The 19,190-nt window shown below is 37.0% G+C and overlaps 1 protein-coding gene across 2 annotated transcripts in view; it reads right to left on the reverse strand.

Annotated features, from left to right (window-relative positions):
* Nucleotides 1–2,014: 2,014 nt before the first annotated feature.
* SNX9 (sorting nexin 9) overlaps nt 2,015–19,190 on the reverse strand; it is a 75,356-nt gene continuing 58,180 nt past the window's right edge. For both annotated transcript variants that reach the window (XM_089530126.1, XM_089530125.1), the window contains 9 exons: nt 17,988–18,118; nt 16,536–16,639; nt 11,765–11,868; nt 9,844–9,921; nt 9,066–9,142; nt 8,094–8,183; nt 6,912–7,026; nt 5,823–5,914; nt 2,015–3,834 (listed from right to left, as the gene is read on the reverse strand). In XM_089530126.1, coding sequence (XP_089386252.1) covers nt 3,787–3,834; nt 5,823–5,914; nt 6,912–7,026; nt 8,094–8,183; nt 9,066–9,142; nt 9,844–9,921; nt 11,765–11,868; nt 16,536–16,639; nt 17,988–18,118 — 839 coding nt within the window. In that variant the 3' untranslated portion in view covers nt 2,015–3,786. The remainder of the gene's footprint in view (nt 3,835–5,822; nt 5,915–6,911; nt 7,027–8,093; nt 8,184–9,065; nt 9,143–9,843; nt 9,922–11,764; nt 11,869–16,535; nt 16,640–17,987; nt 18,119–19,190) is intronic.

Below are 19,190 nucleotides of genomic sequence, written 5' to 3' on the forward strand. Positions count from 1 at the left end.
TTTTCCCCCCAATATGTGGGTACATCTGGTAATAAAGATGAGTAAGATCAATTTCCAGTTCAGCTTATTTCAATGAAGAATAATGTAAACTACCAACACAGCAACGCCATTCCAGTTTTATCATACAAGACGTGTTTCTGTCATGAAAAGATTTTAAAATTGGGAGGAAATTAATGGTTTTAAAAAAAATTTATAAAAGTACACTTTGGTACTTCTAAAGAGAGAACCAGCAATTTTGTTCCCCGTGTGAATTCTAGTTCCTATAAGGTAAGAGTAAGAAGTAGATTACTGTTCATATACACACTCAGTTATCATACATTTCTTCAGAATCAGAATCAACAATTCAGTTCAGCCAGTAAACTAAACTACTGTCCTGGCTCAGCATCAGAGAACATACTATGCTAATAGGTAGTGTTTCTAAAAGTGCATCTGCTGTAGAAGATGCCCTTTTGCTTGTGTTGCCTTGGTTAAAATTCTGATTCTGGTTACAATGAGATTCAAAGTATAGGAACCTGCCCCCTGGTCAGATACACTTCTGCAGAATGTTAACACTTCCTTTATTTTATATCAACAACCATGTATGTATATACAGGGTTGTTGATATAAAATACACACACACACACACACACTGAACTGCCATGCTGTTACACACTTAATAACATGCAGTAGCAGATTAAAATATTACTTAGTCTAATATACTGTATTTTCTCGAGTATAAGACTAATTTTTAACCCAAGAAAATCTTCTCAAAAGTCAGGGGTTGTCTTATACACCAGGTGTTATCTTATAGGGTAGGCGCTGAAACCTCTGAGCTGAACTAGGGAATCTGTGGTCACTGCATATGGTGGGGGGAGCTCAAAAACGGCCGCGGCCACATCCCTGCCATATGCGGTGACCATATGAAAACAGCAAGGGTGGCGCTGTACAAGTACAGTAGAAGAAAATCCACTCATCAGGATTCCTGGAAAGAAGTGACTTAACACAATCCCGATGACGAGGTGAGAGGGCGCCTCACCGGGAAGGTGTAAGTGAAGGGTGAAGCAAGTTGCAGGTGTCTGAGATGCCCGGGGTATGGAAAAAAGAGCCGTGTTTGTGCTACCGCTCTAATAGTCTTGGAGACAGGGAGGGCTGGGCAGGCAGGGAGAGCTGACCAATCCAAACAAGCTTTGTATATAACAAGTTTTCCTGCTAAGTACCTGCATGTCTCAAGCATTTCAATTAAAAGTACCATATTGAAATCAAATCTGATGCTTTTGTAATTTTTATTTGGTGTGCATTGGAAGAGGGGTAGTCTTATACAGTGAGTATATCCCAAATTCTATATTTTAACTGGAAAAGTTGGCGGTCGTCTTATACGCCGAAAAATACGGTACATAGTTTTACAACTTCCATGTTCAAATAAGCTCCTTTTTTGGTGAGAAATGATACCTTGCCCAAGCACTCTTATTCTTACTTAGGTATTCAAACCACATTTGTTCATTCTTTCTCAGAACCAACATGCCTGGTCAAAACAATATCAATGAGGCCCATGATATTCTGCAGGAGAGCCTTGGGTCTTTCCTATCATGCCCAGGAATAGTTTCATGTTCCTCGTTTTGTTTTTAAAAAATTAAGATTTTGCTTGCTACTTTTGAGATATTCTTGTTGGTTTTCATATTCAGCAACGCTGAGTATTGTGCAAATGGAATTCTGTTCACGCAATGAGACTATTATTCCATCCTACACACTCCCCAGATCTGCTCAGAAAGGATCTCCTAACCCTTTGGACCAAACATGTTCAGGAGACTGCAAAAGTGAGGGAAAAATTTCTTCAGTAAGGGTTTTTCTATTACACTGGCAGAATGGTAGTACTTCATAGAACCTGTTATAGCAATTTTTGTGAAAAGAATGCTCCCTTTGATTTAAAAAGAATAAGAAAATTCTCAGCTCAATAAGGTGCCACAAGACACTTGCTAACATCAACTTTGACACTGTTTGACACTGATATGTGATCCATCAAGTAAAAAGCAATTGGTTTTATGTATAAATATTTATTATCAATTTAAAGTCTTAATTTGCTAGAAAGTTACAGGTCTGCCTATTCCAAGTTGTCTTCCTATGCACATGGATTTTGTACACTGTAACTATCTCTTCTGTACTTCTGTTCACTGTTCCCTATTTAAGATGCTAAATCTGCAACTTTTATGTCATCAGGGTTAACTCAAAATTTGGTAAAAAGAAATCCCCAGAGAACCAGTTACAAAGATTCTGAGACAAAAATGAATATACAAATGCTGAAAAAAGTGGTGCTGTGAAAAAAAAGTGCCTTAGAATTTACTATACATTTTGCAATAACTTCATAAATTTCTTCTACATGCAAGATAGATTTCATTACATTTGGTGTAAAACATTTATACACATCCTTTACAATTTGTACAAATATTTCATGGCTATATCATAACACTTTATGGAATTTTGGATGGCAAAACTAAAAGAGAAGAAGAAAGTTTGTAAAAAAATATATTGAAAACTTGACAACGAAAAGTACTGAGCTGGATTGACACGCTGCAATTAAATTGTTTTGGCTTTGTATTATCCTGACTGGCCCAGATTCTTTTTTATTCTAAAACTTAAGTGACAATAGAATGAAAGTAAGAAGAACTTAGAAATAATAAATCATTCAATTCTAGAGCAACGATTAATTCTACTGAAAGTTTAACTTGGCACCATGGTCTGTTGTGGCAACAGTTCTACCATCAGTTCAGTCTTATTACAGTTCATCCCTTTAGAGCTCATAGTGAGCATACAAAAGGTCTTAGGCCAAAATTTACTATTTTGAACTAGCTGTCTCTTTGATGCTGTATGCTGACACACAAAAAACTATTTGTTTTTCCTCTGGAAAAGAGACTGACACCCTTGGCCATTTTGGGATCAAATGTTTTCAATGCTGTGTCAAATCAGCCTATTATAGAAAGACCTAAAACACAGAAGTGATCTTAGCACATTTTCTATCATGGCAGTAGTGATGACATATGAGCTACTAATGATACAACACACTTCTTTAGGAAAATGGTGAAAGCCCCTAAGAATAAACAGTACTGATTATCACTGGAAAGTGGCAGAAGGTGCATGGCTTAGAGTTATTTGATAGTTCAATATTTTCCAGATATTTGGAATGGCTGTCTTGAAGTTCAACCTTTTTCATAGAGCCAGTCCAGTTTTCAGGCATCTATGTAACAGGAATAAGACATTAAATGATTTCAAATGGGGAAAATTCATATTATAGAAACTGAATACAATGGCTAGATCAGAGAAAGGTTGAACCTTTGCTCAGCATCACAATGAAACAAACAAAAACACAACACATTTGCTTGGATGCTACAAAGCAGTTTAGCAACTGGATAAATGAACTGACTGTCTTGGAAAGTAAACTTATTTAGATCTCTGAACAGATCCTTATTATACTTTTCTTCAAGAATTTCTAATTGGCTGATACTGAATGCTTTTGAAAAGTTTAGGCGCATGTATCTTTTTGTGACCCTTAGCAACAAATCATTTGGCAATTCAAAGCCCTATCATCTCATATTCCAGTTTTGTTTAGACATATAGGAAGTAAAGCACTCAGGATAAAAATATACATAAATATCCAAGGCATTTAGGCTAACAAAGTAAACATCTTAAGTTTTCGCTTTTTTGCATCTTGGTTTTTTAAAAAGGCTTTTTGGATGGCAAAGGCATCTTGTATTTGCACTGTCCCCACCAAAAAATCAGGAAAGCACTTTGGAGTTTTTTCTTCATTATCTGTATCTACATCATTGGAAAGCGGCTGAGAGCCTGCCTCAGCTTCTGTGCAATCTGAAACAGAAAAATACAGTGTACAAAGTAAGATATGCCACATATTAGGATTACCCAGTTTTCACTTTTACCTTGATGATCTTAAAGAAGGAAAGTTAAGCAATACATTAATAAATGTAAATGCTGCACAAATTCTAATACCTATTGTAAGCATTCATCCTGCACAGCACAATCCTATACATGTTTACTCAGAGGTAAATCCCATGCAATCCACTGGGATTTACCATCAGATAAGATGGTATAGGATTACAACTTTAAGGTGTTTTTAAAACAAAACAAAACAAACAAAAAAACTCAATTCCAGTTCAATTTACAACTTATTCTAACCCTCGACTGTTAAACCAGCTTGCTTTTACCTGTGGTTTGTTACAGAAATAAAATGATACCTATTATTTTTATGTAGCAATTAATAAAAAGCAATGTAAGAACCATCCACCCAAGAACCATCACCTGCCTCTCCCAGAAACACCAGGGACCAGCAGAGAGACTCTGGAGGCAAAGGAGCCCAGCTGTCGTTCCCCCCCCCCCCCCATGGTCCTAGATTGTAATGTTTTAAGATTGTGTATCATTTATATTGTTTTCAGGATTAGGATGGGGGGTTGAGAATGGGGATTATTTTCTATTTTACTTGTTTTGTTCGTTTATTGCTATGTAATTTGCTTTGTTAATTTTATTGCTGCTGTGAAATGCTATGTATTTTGTTATTTATTGCTATTGTGAATTGCTTCGTTATTTTATTGTTATTGTTTATTTGCTTTGTACTTTCTTTATTGTTGTAACTCGCCCTGATTCCTTGTGATTGGGCGGGCTATAAATAAATCCTTATTATTATTATTATTATTATTAACATATAAACAAATCTGCTTAGTAATTAATTGCAAGTAGGAAATACAGTCAACCATTCTCAACTCACATTCAAATTCTTTCCAGACAGACGACTAAAGAGATGCCCAAGAGCAACAATTCTGGCTAGAATGGCTAGAGACATTACTCAGTAAAGACCACAGGAAATTTAAAAAACAAAACAAAACACAGAAGGTGGCATGAAATCACAAATTGCAAGCCAAAAATCTAAAAAAAATTGCTCCTACATCAATAAAAGCAATTCTCTACCAGTAAACATTTACATCAATCCAGCTCTCCAAGTTATTCAGTTCTGTTTGCATAAATATACATTCATTTTTAATCTTTTAGTAGTTTGTTTGTCATGTGGTAAAATGTCTCATTTTCTGTTTTTTAAACGGGTAGGGGAATCTTAAGAAGATCCAGTCAGCATTTGCAATTTGAGCACCCACGGCACCCCTTCTCCCAACCAGAGGTGAATGGGAAGTGCAGCCCTTAATCTTACTGAATACAGAACAAGCACAGTTTTGAGACACTTCTTGAAACAAATAGTCTTTTATCTAGTCTCAGTACTGGCTGACCTCTTCCTGTGCACTTCTTCCCCTTTAAGTGCTTAAGACACTCTTTGGATGGAAAAGGGAAAGGCGAACTTTAGATTAATACTACATATATGTATTGTGTGTATTTCTAAGGTATAGAGCGGTTAAAAATACAGAGACTTAAGTGGAATAACTGCATACAGCTTAACCGTTATTCCTTCACTGAAAGGAATGAAAGAATCACTAATGAACTGCCAAGTACAACTCAATAGCGTATCCTAGCCAAAAAGGAAGCGGCAGCTGCACTGTCTTGTCATGCTAAGTGTCGGGCACAGGAAGAATTAGGAACACCAAGCAGCATTTTCTAAGGAAGAGAGGAAAAATAATTTCTTCATAAGTCGGTATTTAAAAAATAAATTTAGTGGTTTTCGAAGTAATCATGTACAAAGTCACTGTTTACATATGTTTTTTAAAAAGAAAAAAAAATTAAAGAATGAAATGCAAAATCTGAGAACAAAAATTGTGCACAGTTTACTAGTCCTTTTTCTTTCATATAAAAAAGAAGAGCAAGGGTTCTACATGGCTGGAAGGCAAGCTACAACTTACCGCTTCATAGAACTGTGCCTGCTGTTCCAGGTACAAGCGCATAACACTATTGTAATCATAAATCCGGTTGCTGTGAAAATGATTCATCTCAGCTGTAAATAAAATCCAAGTCACATATTAAAGTCTAATACCATAAAGGAATAACATTTTACTTATTACAAGAATTCAAACAAAAGGCCAAATTTCCCACATCATAGTATTAGCAGTAACAACATGCTTGCTACCTCATACTCAGTTTGTTTGACCTAATCACTTGGAATATGAGCTGCTACAGAAAGGTAAGAGGTATATATGGCATGGGAAAGTTTTCAGTGTTAAAGTGGTAAAGTATTCACATGACCCCCACAACTACTTGGAGGCACTGCTTGAATTTCATACATGATTATTGTTACAGAAATTGCAATCTCATCTTTAGCACGTTAGTCTCAGTTCTTCTGAATATATATTGCAAACTTCATACTTTTGGACAAATATATTTTATTAAATTCAGCTATCAAATACATGTCAATCAGTGAAATGTATTCATTACCACACTATGTAGGTACTCAATTCTTTTGCAAATCTGGAAACAGAACATGAAACAACACACATGGAAAACTGCAATTCTAATTAAAACACTAGCAGAAAGTTTGGTGGACAAAGACACAAATGTGAATTTCATAGAGAGACAAGATGGGGGGGGGGGGAGAATAGTTGATTCATTTTTTTTACAAAGACGTATATCGCATTGTTCAAATGCTCTTTTCAAAAACTTCAAAGTAATCTATTTTAATATATTCTATAGTAAGATACACATTACAGCAATCACTTATCAAACCACATCTGTCTATAACACATTTATCTATAACAGTGAAATGAAGACAGTTGCGTTGGCTTATTGATAGATAAAATAACTTTAACACAAAACAGATATGAACTGATAGGCAAACCCTGCCTATTGCTTTAATTTGGGTCATCCCAATTCTGTTCTAGAATAACTAGCAAATTGAAGTGCCTTCAAGTATGCTGACCATAATTAGTTTTGCCATTTTCTAACTCCACAACCATTCCCTGTGAATACAAGAAAATAAAGCACTTGAACAGCAGTACCTTGTAGTGCATATGACATTGTGCTTGCACGTTTCTGCATGTTGTGCTTATCTTGTGGAGTAATTTTGCTGGTAGCAACTAGTTTATCACTTTCCTTCACTTTTTCTATTGCTCCCTGTTAAGACAAAACATTACACAATGCATCACTGAAATTACAAACACTTTGTGAATCTATCCTCAAATAGCTGCAAAAAACAGTTAAAACTGCTGAAGTACCTCATTACTTACAGCGACTAAATGTACTTAGGTGTTTCATGTGTCCTGTAGTTGGCAGCTACAAGCACTAAAGAAAGCTGCAGCAACATGATACCAACTCATCATAGAGTTTTAGCTGTGGGTCTGTGCATAAACCATCAACAACAGAGAATTTCTTTACATAAACACAGAAAATGGCTTCCAAAACATCAGTTTATTATTAGGAATATCCCTTTGAAATATATATATCAATCACTGAAATCAGGAAACCTTGGAAGTAACCACCTAGTGGGGAAAAATCACTCCAATGAAGCATTATTAAATCTCTATACTTCTATTTATATAACACTTGCTCCAAAGAACAGCTTCTCTGATTCTGAAATGAGCTTCCAGTGAAAATTTAAAGATTAAGAGGATGCAGAATTCACAATTACATTAAAATATCTAGGGTCTGATCTTATATTGCACTGGAGGAGTATTATGCTCTGCCGGCAGTCCCTTCTTCACATAACACTCCTCCAGTGCAATATAGGACCACACCCTAGATATTTTAATATAAGTGTCAATTCTGCATCCTCTTAATCTTCAAATTTTCACTGGAAGCTCATTTCAGAATGTTTGAATACACTTATGCAGCCGAGAGAAGAGAAAATCTGTTGTCCTCCTGGATCTCCAGGGAGTCGCTGCTGGAGGCCCTGGGGGAGCGGGGGGAGGGTCAATGGTTACTCTCTTCTCCTAGGTGCACTAGTTCAGCAAGCTGCTGTCTAGGTGTCCTTCCTTCATCCCTACTAAATGGAACTGAAGACACATTTGGAAGCCACTGTCTGAGTGAAGCGGAAATATGGTATATCTCCTACTGCAACATCTCCAAATGGCATGATGGTGTAACTCCAGGTTACCGACACAACTGCACCAACAGTGTGCATTTGTTTATTTCAGTATCCTAGTATCAATTTCTTTAAAAAGAGTAGCAGAAAAGTTTCGTACCTTATGAGCGCCTATGATATCAGGGAAGCAACCAAGAAATCCTTTGTATTCATGATTGGTTTCCATTAGAAAATGAAGATCCTTCTTTGGCTGACAATGAAAAACATCCAGTAATTAACTCCATAACATTTACAAAGGATATTAACTGTGGATAGGGCAGAGATGAGGAGAATTTGGACTGTTGTTACCCGCCTAGATCCCAGAAGGGAAGGGCGGTATATATATAAATATTTTATTTATTATTATTATTAATAGCTTTAAAATCTTGAGCACTTAAAGAAAATACTTGTTTTATGTTATATTTTAAATCTGCCTTTTGAAAGCTTTTTCCAAACGTTATAGCAACTAATGTATGAAAGTGTCTGCTTATGTGCCTTTAAGTCGCCTGTCTTATGGTGACCCTGAGAATTTCATCTTATGGTGACCCTGTGAATTTTATCAGGTAATCTTAGGCAAGAGATACTCAGGTTTGCCATTGCCTTCCTCTGAACAACATCTGGTATTCCCTGGTTGTCTCCCATCCAAGTATTAACCAGAGCTGACCCTATTTAGCTTCCAAGATCAGATGGAATTTGATGTCTCTAAATGAAAACATATATTTATCTGCTATCCTTTCAAGTGAGCTCTATGGCTGGCTTTTTTCAAAAATGCACATATAATCTGCAAAGCTGTGGTTACTGGGGTGGGAGGACTGAATCTAGCCCCTGCTCCTTGCAATTTAAAGGGTTATACAGAGGAAGAGAAGCAGCTATATTGAGAAGGGGAATCATACAAGTAGCACCCAGTTGTGCACATAATTTGCCATCAAGTTAGAGAAATAAACATAAAAGTCTGCTTCTGTGCATGCATAGTCTCAAATTATAAAGATAGATTTTAATAATTAACCTATTCGTATATTATTGACATAATTACTCTGAGTCTTCCATGGAGTCCACAAACATCTCAATCATTGTAATATTATACCATATTCACCTGTTCTGCCACAAGACTGGCAATTTCTTCATACGTTTTTCCTGCTTCTGTTATTGCTTCATTGAGGTCAGTCTCACCTAAATCAAAAGTTGCAGAAAACTTCTCAAGTCAATCAATACACAGTTCAAACAAAGAAAAATAACCATAATTCTCCTAGCTGAGGTAATTACAATTAAAAGTAGCATTTGTTGGGATAACTTCTATAACTACCAGTAGAAGAAAATGCATAAATATTCATAAACCTAAGCCAGTACTTAATCTCATGAAAGAGTTACTTAGAATGTTAAGATATAGGATAAGCCACTCAGCAGAAGAAAAATGCTTTTAATTATCTCTGCAATTATGGCAAAAACTAGCACAACAATATTAAAACTATAGCTCTTTTAGATTTAGGTTTCTTTTCCTAGCTGTTTAAATGTTTCTGCTGACAAATGGACCATAGTTTGAGGTGTACCTGTACGGTCTATCAAACAGAAGGGCAAAAGAGCAGCAAATCCTATATTTTATTTATATTTTATATTTGGCAGGGAACTGTCAAATTAACAATTTGCAAGCTGCTCTGAGAGACTTTGTGCCTGAAGAGCAGGGTATAAAAACCTCTAAATAAATAAATAAATAAATAAAATTTCACCCATTTTCTCTTTCTCTATGTAAACCATAGTATTTTTGTTATCTTTTAAACCTATTTATACAAATACATAAATTAAAGGAAAAGTAACCACGTAAAACCCCCCCCCCCAAAGAATCTGAGGTTATCCAATAAATGATGTCCAAATACCTTGATACCCGCTGGTACTGAAAACCAGAGCTAAACCTTGTAAAGCTTTCCCTATTTTCTGGTATTCCTTGGGTAATGCTGAAAGAGAGAAGATTTCACTTTAAAATATAATCCATTAAAAATCTGCAAATTCATTAAAATTCTGCAAAATGCAGTAGATAACTAACTAGAAACACTAGTATGACAAGCAGCCAGTCTCATCAACCTCCTTCCCAGTTGTCCTTGTACTCTTTCTCTTGCAGTTCCTCTGGTTGGGTCTATTTTACTTTCTCTGCCTCTCCCAGCACCATTAGTTCATTTGCTATGATCAGTGGGCTTTTGTTTCTCCTAGAAATGATTCAGCTATTTGGCCTTAGGCATGTAATATCCCTTGGCAAGCATTCTGTTAGTGGTCTACATTGGTTAAAGTTGCACAGCACACACAGAATGATTTTTTGAACAATGTGCAACACTCATATCGTAGTGACGATGGTATAAGTGGAGCTGTGCTTGTGGAATTGCTGTGCATTAAAGAGTAGCCTGTGAAAATGTATTGTCTCTTTGCATTGTCCTTACAAGCTGTACATTGCAACTGCATTATTATTATTATTGTTATTGATATAGTTTATTTATATAGCACTGTACATTTTACACATCACTTTACATGGTCATCAAACAAGATACAGATAAAAACTTGCCTACAACGTACAATCTGATGGATTGCCAGCCATGCACATTAACCATTGATCCACATTATGTTGTGTTACATGGGTATTCAATACAGAAGTTGCAAAATGCAACTCTGCCTGTAGAGATTTATGCTATACCGAAGCAATGCATAATCTTGGCCCTAACAAAGACTGAAATCTGTGGACTCTTTATTTCACATTGGTTAAGTTTCTATGATGACAGAGTATCAATTACTTAGGGGAAGTGGGCAGACAGATTCTGAATATCAAGGCCTACGGGAAGTTTAAAACTAAATTAATCTGCCCTGATTAGTACTTCGATAGGGGATTGTCAATGAATACCAAGTGCTGTAGGCTTTATTTCAGAGGAATGAACTGGCAGAACCATCTCTGAGTATTCCTTGTTTAAGAAAACCCTATACAATTTATGAGGTTGCCATAACTTGACAGATGGCTTGAAGGAACATATTATTTTATACACACACACCACACACAGTGTACAGCATGGGCTTCCATCTTGATACAGATCAAATAAGTAGGCTTGAAGACTTTTAGCATGCATGCACAAGCAACTGTTCACTTATAAGAGAGGCAGCTTATTCTGGAATGTCTCTCCTAAATTACTGCATCCACAAATGCAACTAGACACATTGGATCCTATTTTCGGAGAAAGGCTGAATCTAAGTGCCATAAACAAACAAACAAATTTCATATACTTTCTAGAGGAATTAACTGTTTTTTAAAATGAGATTTTCAAGAAGGTTTGTGAAGCATGTATGCAAACCATCACAATCAACATCCAAACACAACATTTGAATAATGGTTACTTTGTTTTCAAGAGTCTACATTCTGAATAAGTCTCAAAACCTTGCCATAATCTATGAATTCAGTTGCACTGAAGAAGATGCATGTGCTATTTTGTTGTGATTATTTCAGGGAAATGTATCTATGCTCTAATACAATATGATCTAAACTATTTAGTTCTCTGAGAAATCATTTTGCTCAGTATAAATTCTGTAGGCTTACAGAGGAAACAGAATATGTTACAAAAATCACATCCAGAAAAGCCTGTTATGTCCTTCCAAGGGAAAACCTGTCAGGATCACATTTCAAAGGTCTACAGGGTGAGCAAATGTTCACCATTATGGATTACACATTTTAAACTGCCTTTGCTAAATTCAGTTTATGAATATTCTGCTGCTAGTCTCAGAGAAAGAAAAGTTGCACGTTTTGTAGATAAAAATGCAACTTACGTCCTGTACAACGTTTCCAGTGTTCATGACCCACTGTCAGTAATTCCTTAACACCATCATCCATGGCTTTGGTGAACCTGCCAACCGCATCACATTTCTGTTCACTGTATAAAAAAATAAATGAGTCAGGCACAGTATTTTCCTTGTTTAGTATAGTGAACTTGGAGATGGTTTTGTTTGTTTCTTTGTTAGCAAATTGTCTGAATCACTCATAAACCTGAATGTTTCCTCAACACTGTTGTTATTATTTAACACCAAGCTGGCTTTGACTAATACTGACCCTAGGACTGAAAGACCATCATGAGCTCCAGTCATTGACAGACCTGCTCAGATTTTATTAATAGTGGAAAATTATCCAGTGTCCAGTGTAGCCACAATGCTGCCATTCTTAGACTCACTGTTGTGCAGCAGTTAAGAGGGAAAGCAGGACATAAACATAACAAACAAACAAACTGAAAAAAGATGAGGAATTGCAAGAAATTTCTGATACCTGTGATAAGAATTTACCTAAGAGAGAACAGCTACGAGAGGAACCATTTAATCTCACAGTGTACTCTTAATTTCCTAGTCTGATTGTTAAGAACAGGCTGTTTACCTTGCCTGTGGTTCTCTGAGTAGTCACCTGTGAACTCACACAAATAGGTAAAGACGTGCCTTCACAGTAATGGTTTGGAACTGTCTAGAGTTCAAAGATGCATTTTGGCAGGAGCCTCACTCCAGAGTGCATGCTCCCAACTTTTCACTCAGTTCCTTGTGATTTGCTGCACTGTAAGACACAATGAAGACACTTGAGGGGAAGAAGGTGAGGTTGTGTGAGTTCACAGATGATCATTCAAAGAACCAGTTACAGGTAAAGTAAGCTGTTCTAATTCTGTGTGGTCTCTGTGACTCACAGAAATAAGCATGCTAACTCATAAGCAATCCAAGTTGCTGCTGAAACCCATTTCACAAAACACTGGGATGCTTCTTTGAACCAGTGTTAACATCGGAACAGTTTAGCAACCATCCCAAAATCTTGCTGATGTAGAAGGTGAAAACCCATCTAACAACCAAAGTGTGACATTCTGCTTCCAGAGGAGACTAAGGTGATGAGAAAACAGTACCATTCATGATGCAAAGAGAAAATGTGATGGTCTTCAGAGGAAAGATGATATTACAGTAAATAGCCACCTTATCCTTGTAGAAAAGCATAAATGGAAGGCTGTGATGAAACATAGATTTCCCTTACATACCTGTCATAGCAACAAGAAAAACTATCTTCATAGTGAGAAATCTACTATAATCAGTTGCCATCTGTTCAAAGGATTTAGATATAACATAAGAGAGGGCCAAGTACAAGTTCTATGCCAGAACCAAGTAGGTAAGTGGAAGGTGCAAATTTTTGAACTCTTTCACAAATGCTTTTACTGATGGAAGAAAAAGGAACAGCCAAAAGGAGTCTTGATTCAAACTGAGATGGTCGATAGAGACTTTTAAAAGGGAAAGGGACAAGACTCATCTCCTAAATGCCAGAGAAACAACAGAACAAGGCATATCACTGGCCTCTTTGAAGTGATGGAATCTGTTCAGTTTCACTAGACAATAAGAGCAATGGGGATATTCTATTAGATTTGCTTATAAGTTGTAAAACCTGCCCTGGGAGGTCCATGCATGAAAAATGTTCTCCAAACCACAAGGCTTAAAGTTCTGGATTAAAAGGTCAGGTCGTGGTGGAAGTCAAATTAAGCAATTCCCAGTGACAACTAGAAGTGAAGCGGTCTTGGCAGAGCTGCCAAGACAAGCAAAGGTTGATTAGCATTCAGTTGCTTTTGTCAAAGTAAAGCTTCAGCAAAGTCCCAATGATTAGAGGAAATGGAGGGAAGGCAGATAGGAGGGCCCCATTCCATTTGTTAAGGAATGCATTACCCAAATTTTATCCTCACTCCTAACCAGCAAAATCTGTTCAATGTACATTGTCCTTGGAGGGAGACATGTCATATGGTCAGGAAGCCCCAACAGAAGAGAGGCCCTGAATTACCCTGGTCTTGAGTCGCCATTCATGTGAAACTAGTTGAATCTATTGCAAATGTCTACCCAAACCAAACAATTCTGAGAAGGTAACTGTGGAAATCCATATTCCTCTGGCAATGCACCAGTCTGTCAGACAAAGGCAAAGGACTAGCAGTTCGTGGGGGCAAGTTCTTCACTGCTTGTTTACATAATGAACTGTTGTTGAGACATCTGTAAAAACTGCTACTGTGCAACATTGGTTCAATTTTTTCAGCACTTTCCTTATAGGTAACAGCTCCAGAATATTCACATGGGCCAAGGACTCAGGTCTGGACCAGTGGCTCATGATGGTGTGGGACCAAACATATTCTCCTTGTTTTTGACAGGATGCATCTGTCACACATGGTAAGTGTGAACTTTTGAATGTTTAAAGGTATTCAACTCAGGAGGCTGTCTAGTAGGGTCCACCATTGTAATGAGGTCTTTAAATGTAAGGAATACTTATACATTTGTAAGAACTCTTGGAATTGGTGTTGAACATGGGGAGGAACCAAAATTAGAGAGGTCTCACAAAGGGTCTCAGACACTGAAAGTGTATGACATAAGTTGTTGATCCCATGAGGCCTACTAACACTTATATGTCACAGATCAGAGACTGCTTTGTGCAGGAGAGTTCAAACGTAAAAGATAATCTTGTCTATCCTATCCCTTGGACATTAGATGTCCCCTAGTACCAAATTGAGTTGAGCCCCGATGAAGGGAAGAGTTCATTAAGGAAAGACTGTCAAGTGTATGTAATACCAGAGATGGTATCTCAAGTGGGAGATCAGATGCTAACTGTTTTAATAAGGAAAACCTGTGACTCCTTTGGCACAGAGGCAAGCATAACCAAGGCATTTAGTATACATTCTCTGGGTTGATGCACAGCTGAATGGAAGAACTCTGTATTGGAACAGTTTGAATCCAAGAATGAAACAGACATTTCTTGTGTTGTGGTTCAATGCTGCTATGAAAATATGTGTATTTTAGATCAACACTGTCAAACTAGTCACCCAGCCTGAGGAGAGACAGGATGCTTGATAGCATGACCATTAGAAATCACATGGAAATGAAAAGCTTGTTTATTATCCCTGAGATCAAGGATCAGAGACTGTTGTGCTTTGGAACTATCAAGTTATCTTGAATGAAGCCCTTCTTTGATATGAAACTACAAAACTACTTTGTTGCCCCGTTTTGAAGAAGGGAAACAATTTCATTACCAAGATTGGAAGATGGGACAGAAAAAAGAAGAAAGCCTGAGGGAGAAGTGAACTCAAAGGCATAGCTAATGTGGATGATGGCCAAGACCTAAGTGTCTATTGAGATGGAGGCCCATTTTTAATAGAAACTGATGAGACAATAACCCCCCAAAAGTTGGGAGTATCAGCAGAGGCAATCTGGTTTCAAAAATGATGGGTGATCTGAGCAACAAACCAAAAGTTAAGTAGAAGTCTGAGAGGTTGTATTTGTAGATGAGGAGCACTTGAAGCAATGGAGCAAATGTCTGGAGGAGTAAGCTTGTGAATGCAAAGTAGATGTTTATGAATGACTATATCAAGACAGACAACACCAAGAGGATTATATGGATAAGGAAGAAACACTTATCATTCTCAGATACATGCAGCTTTTGGTTGCTGTCCATGATTGTTAATTTTGATATTGGAGAGGGCCTTTTCATCAAAAAGGAGGTCCTCAGTTTTTGCATTCACCTCAGAGGAGGGTAGTTCTGCAACATGTAATCATACCTGTAATGATCTTTGTGTCACAATCAGTTAAGTGTGGCAACATGCCACATGATTAGCAAGGTTGGGAGCTTCCCTGTGGAAAGTTCACACCGATTTCCTAACCTTTTCCAAATGTTTGTTGGGAGGGGAGTACAATGCAAAGAACAACAGAAAATGGCTTAACTTACTTTCTCCCACCCCAGGAGAAAGACAGGGTATAAATAAAATAAATAATTAACTGACAAAAAAGATAAAAGGCAGCAACATGAACACTGAGAAAAAGCAGGAACTTATGGAAGTTTCAAGCTAATCTGCTAAAGCAGCAGCCGTGGCGAAAGGTGGCCACTGCTCTTGGGTTTCCCACAAAAATGCGTCTTTGAGTTCTACAAAGTTCTAAACCAATGCTGCAGAGGCTCAGGATTGCCCATTTGTGTGAGTCACAGAAACTACTAAGAAGAACCACCGATACATATACACTGGTCCAAAGTTATTGTTCTCAGAACTGTAGGTATACCTACACTTTGGCAGTGTTACATGATTATAGGGTTGCCATAATTCTTTACAAAAAACCGGGACAAAATGTAGGACAAAATTTAGACCAAAATATAGGACAATTGTAGGATAAAATTTAGCCCAAAATGTAGGACGTTTAAGAAAAATGGAGGACCTTAAATTTCCTACATTTTGGCCTAAATTTTATCCTACAATTGTCCTATGTTTTGGTCTAAATTTTGTCCTGGGTTTTAGTAGAGAATTATGGCAACCCTATACATGAATGTATTTTTGTGGTTGTACACTTTCCACATTTTGAGAATACTTCAATTTCTTTAAAACTATCTTGCTATGTATTGAGCCCTCAACTTTAATTACACTTTGCAAAGAAGTGCAGAAGGTTTTGGATACCAATGAAGGAATTTATTCATATAAAATTAAAGATGCATTTTAAAAAAAATATTTACATCTTTTCATGAGATGACATCATTTTTGTAATAATGAAGGGGAGGAATCCAACACCTTACATTTCTATCATATCCAAGTCAGGACCTTCTGGTTCCATAGTAGAAAAGACCATAACACCCACAATCTCATCTTTTTCTGCCTTCCTCTTACCCGTTTTCCATTCCTAGGGACAAAATTAAAAAACAAACAACAACAACAAAAAACAACAAAGTGACAGAAACACACTCATTGACATCCTGAAAAGTCCTTTCTTACACGAGACATTTTTGCCTGCTCCCAAGAGCTTCTTGAACAAGGGCAGAGGTTCCTCATGGACACAAGTGATGTACTTCAGTAATAACTGAAGGTGAGATTCAGAAAGCCATATGCCTTATGATGTCAAATACAGTACAAAACCTAAGATTTAGGGAGAATGTTCCTTTCTACACATTAGCTGCTTTTGAAACATGGAGCTTGTGTACATTATTTATAAACCCCAAATTCCACCTGGACTCACTGCATGCTACTTATATTATGCAGGCCCTAAGTCCTGCATTGGGTTCAGGCTGTTTACACAATGTCCAGGTCCAATTTGGGGTCCTGAATAAAAAAGACCTACTTTTGCTCCACGTTTTCCAGAAAACCCAAAACACAGCAATAATGAACCCCTGCAATACATTCCCTGTGAGTCACTGGGTGCCTTAATCTGATCTCAGAGAAACTTGCACACGCAAAACCAGTGCCAGATGGCTTCCAGGGACCACGTGTGAAGTCAGCTGCCCACCATTCACATTTTGTCCAGGTTTTTAGTAAAGAATTATGGCAACAGGTAAGGGGGGGGAGGTATTTAGGAGGAATTTGGGGCCAAAATACTTTGGATCAGCCCAGAGTATTCTGACAAATGTAGATAAAATGTAAATATGTGGAGTTAAAGGCTTTCATGGCCGGCATCTATAGTTTTTTGTGGTGTTTTTGGGCTTCTTGAAACTCTTCTAGAACATGGCCACATAGCCCGAAAACCCCACAAAAAACTATAAAAATGTAAATATTTTTCAATGTTTATGTTTAAAAACAAAAAAACCTTAGTGGGCTTCTGTTTGAAAGAAGTGTATAAAATCTCTCCAAGAACAGCACCTGAAAGGACTTTTTGTATCATGACTTGGCCAGCAGTATCTATCCCAGACTTAGCCATACACGTACAGTTTCTGGTCTCCTAATAGCCATCTGCATAACAGAAAAAGTCAAATGAATTGTATCATGGAAGATGCTAGCATTCATGGTGAATTTTTTTTTTTTTTTTTACTAATAGCACATTTCCTTCTATAAGACAATTTTCTCAAGGCAGATGGAAGAAACTGAGTTTGTTTTATGTCCATTAATTATGCATCAAAACCTTTTAATTAGGGTATATCCAAAGGCCCTCCAAATATGATTGGATTGTAAGCCCCAGCAGTTTTAGTTAAGACAGCCAATGGTGAAGGATGATAGAACTTATAGCTAAATAATATCTGGAAGGGTACAAGTTGAGTTACCTTTTCATCATGAAAGCTAAGGAACTGTTGAAAAACTTCACTCTCTGAAACAACTGGATGACGACACATTCTGGTCATCCAAGCTTGTAGTCTCTCCATCCGCATCTTGATGAATTCTTCCTCAAAACGCCCTGTAGGTCAACAAGTGACAGCTGTTGACATTCCCAATTAATGGAACCTTTTTCTCCCAGTAAGACAAGTCAATCTGAGATCAGTATTTGCCCCTTATATAATACCTTGAATCACATAAGACTATTCACGTTTCACAAATATAAAACTGTTCACAAAAATACAGCTGTTGCAGACTACAGTGGCTAAATGCCTGATGGAGACAATATTATCTCTAAATGTCACCACTGGCTACAGGTTTCTAAGTACATTTCAAACTATTGCTTTTAATATTTAAACATCTAAAGGGTGCAGTTTCTGCTAACATAAAATAACAATGTTTTCTATAAGTCTATTTCTGTGCTTTATGACTTTCTGAAGAAGCCATTTTTATGTGCTCCCCCCAATGGAGATGTGGCAGGTGGTATGAAGAGCTGGAAGATTCACATTTGTGGCCAAACTACAGAATTTCCTATCAAGATATCACTGTCTATATTCCTCTTTAAGATCAGAGAACAGAAGCAATTATTTTAGAGGATTATTTGTAGATTCACCACTACCATTAGATATTTTGTTCTGCTCTTTCTCTCAAATGCTTTATCATCAATTTTCAAAATTATTCCTCACTGCTTTATCTTTTAAAAATTTATTTTATTCTTTTTAGTGCTTTGGGCAACAAAACAATTATTAAATGTGAGGAAATTAAAGTAAAATATAAGGCAGTAACATTTCATTTATTCTGCACATCCCAATATCTAATTTACCACTAAAAATATTTCCTAATGAAGCTGAAAACACTAATGAGCAGAAGGAAATAAGCACTCATACATTTCCTTCATCTGCACAGTCTCAAAAGGAGAGAGGTGGAGAGAAAAGGAGAAAAGGGATGCTGTAAATGTTAAATGAGCAATAATTTTGAATGAACTCAGAAGACTCCCATCGAATGAACTCAGAAGACTCCCCTCTGTTTTATTCCAAGTCCATGCGCCCATTTTACAAAATGATAGTGGCATTCTAAGCTGGAAGCTTACTAAAGGAAAAATTAAATAATTCCCTCAGTTCTGTTTCCTTGGCATTCACTCTACATTACTGTTC

Source organism: Sceloporus occidentalis, unplaced genomic scaffold, assembly GCF_023333645.1.
Source record: "Sceloporus occidentalis isolate IW3139 unplaced genomic scaffold, rSceOcc1.0.p SCAF_6, whole genome shotgun sequence".
NCBI lineage: Eukaryota > Metazoa > Chordata > Lepidosauria > Squamata > Phrynosomatidae > Sceloporus > Sceloporus occidentalis.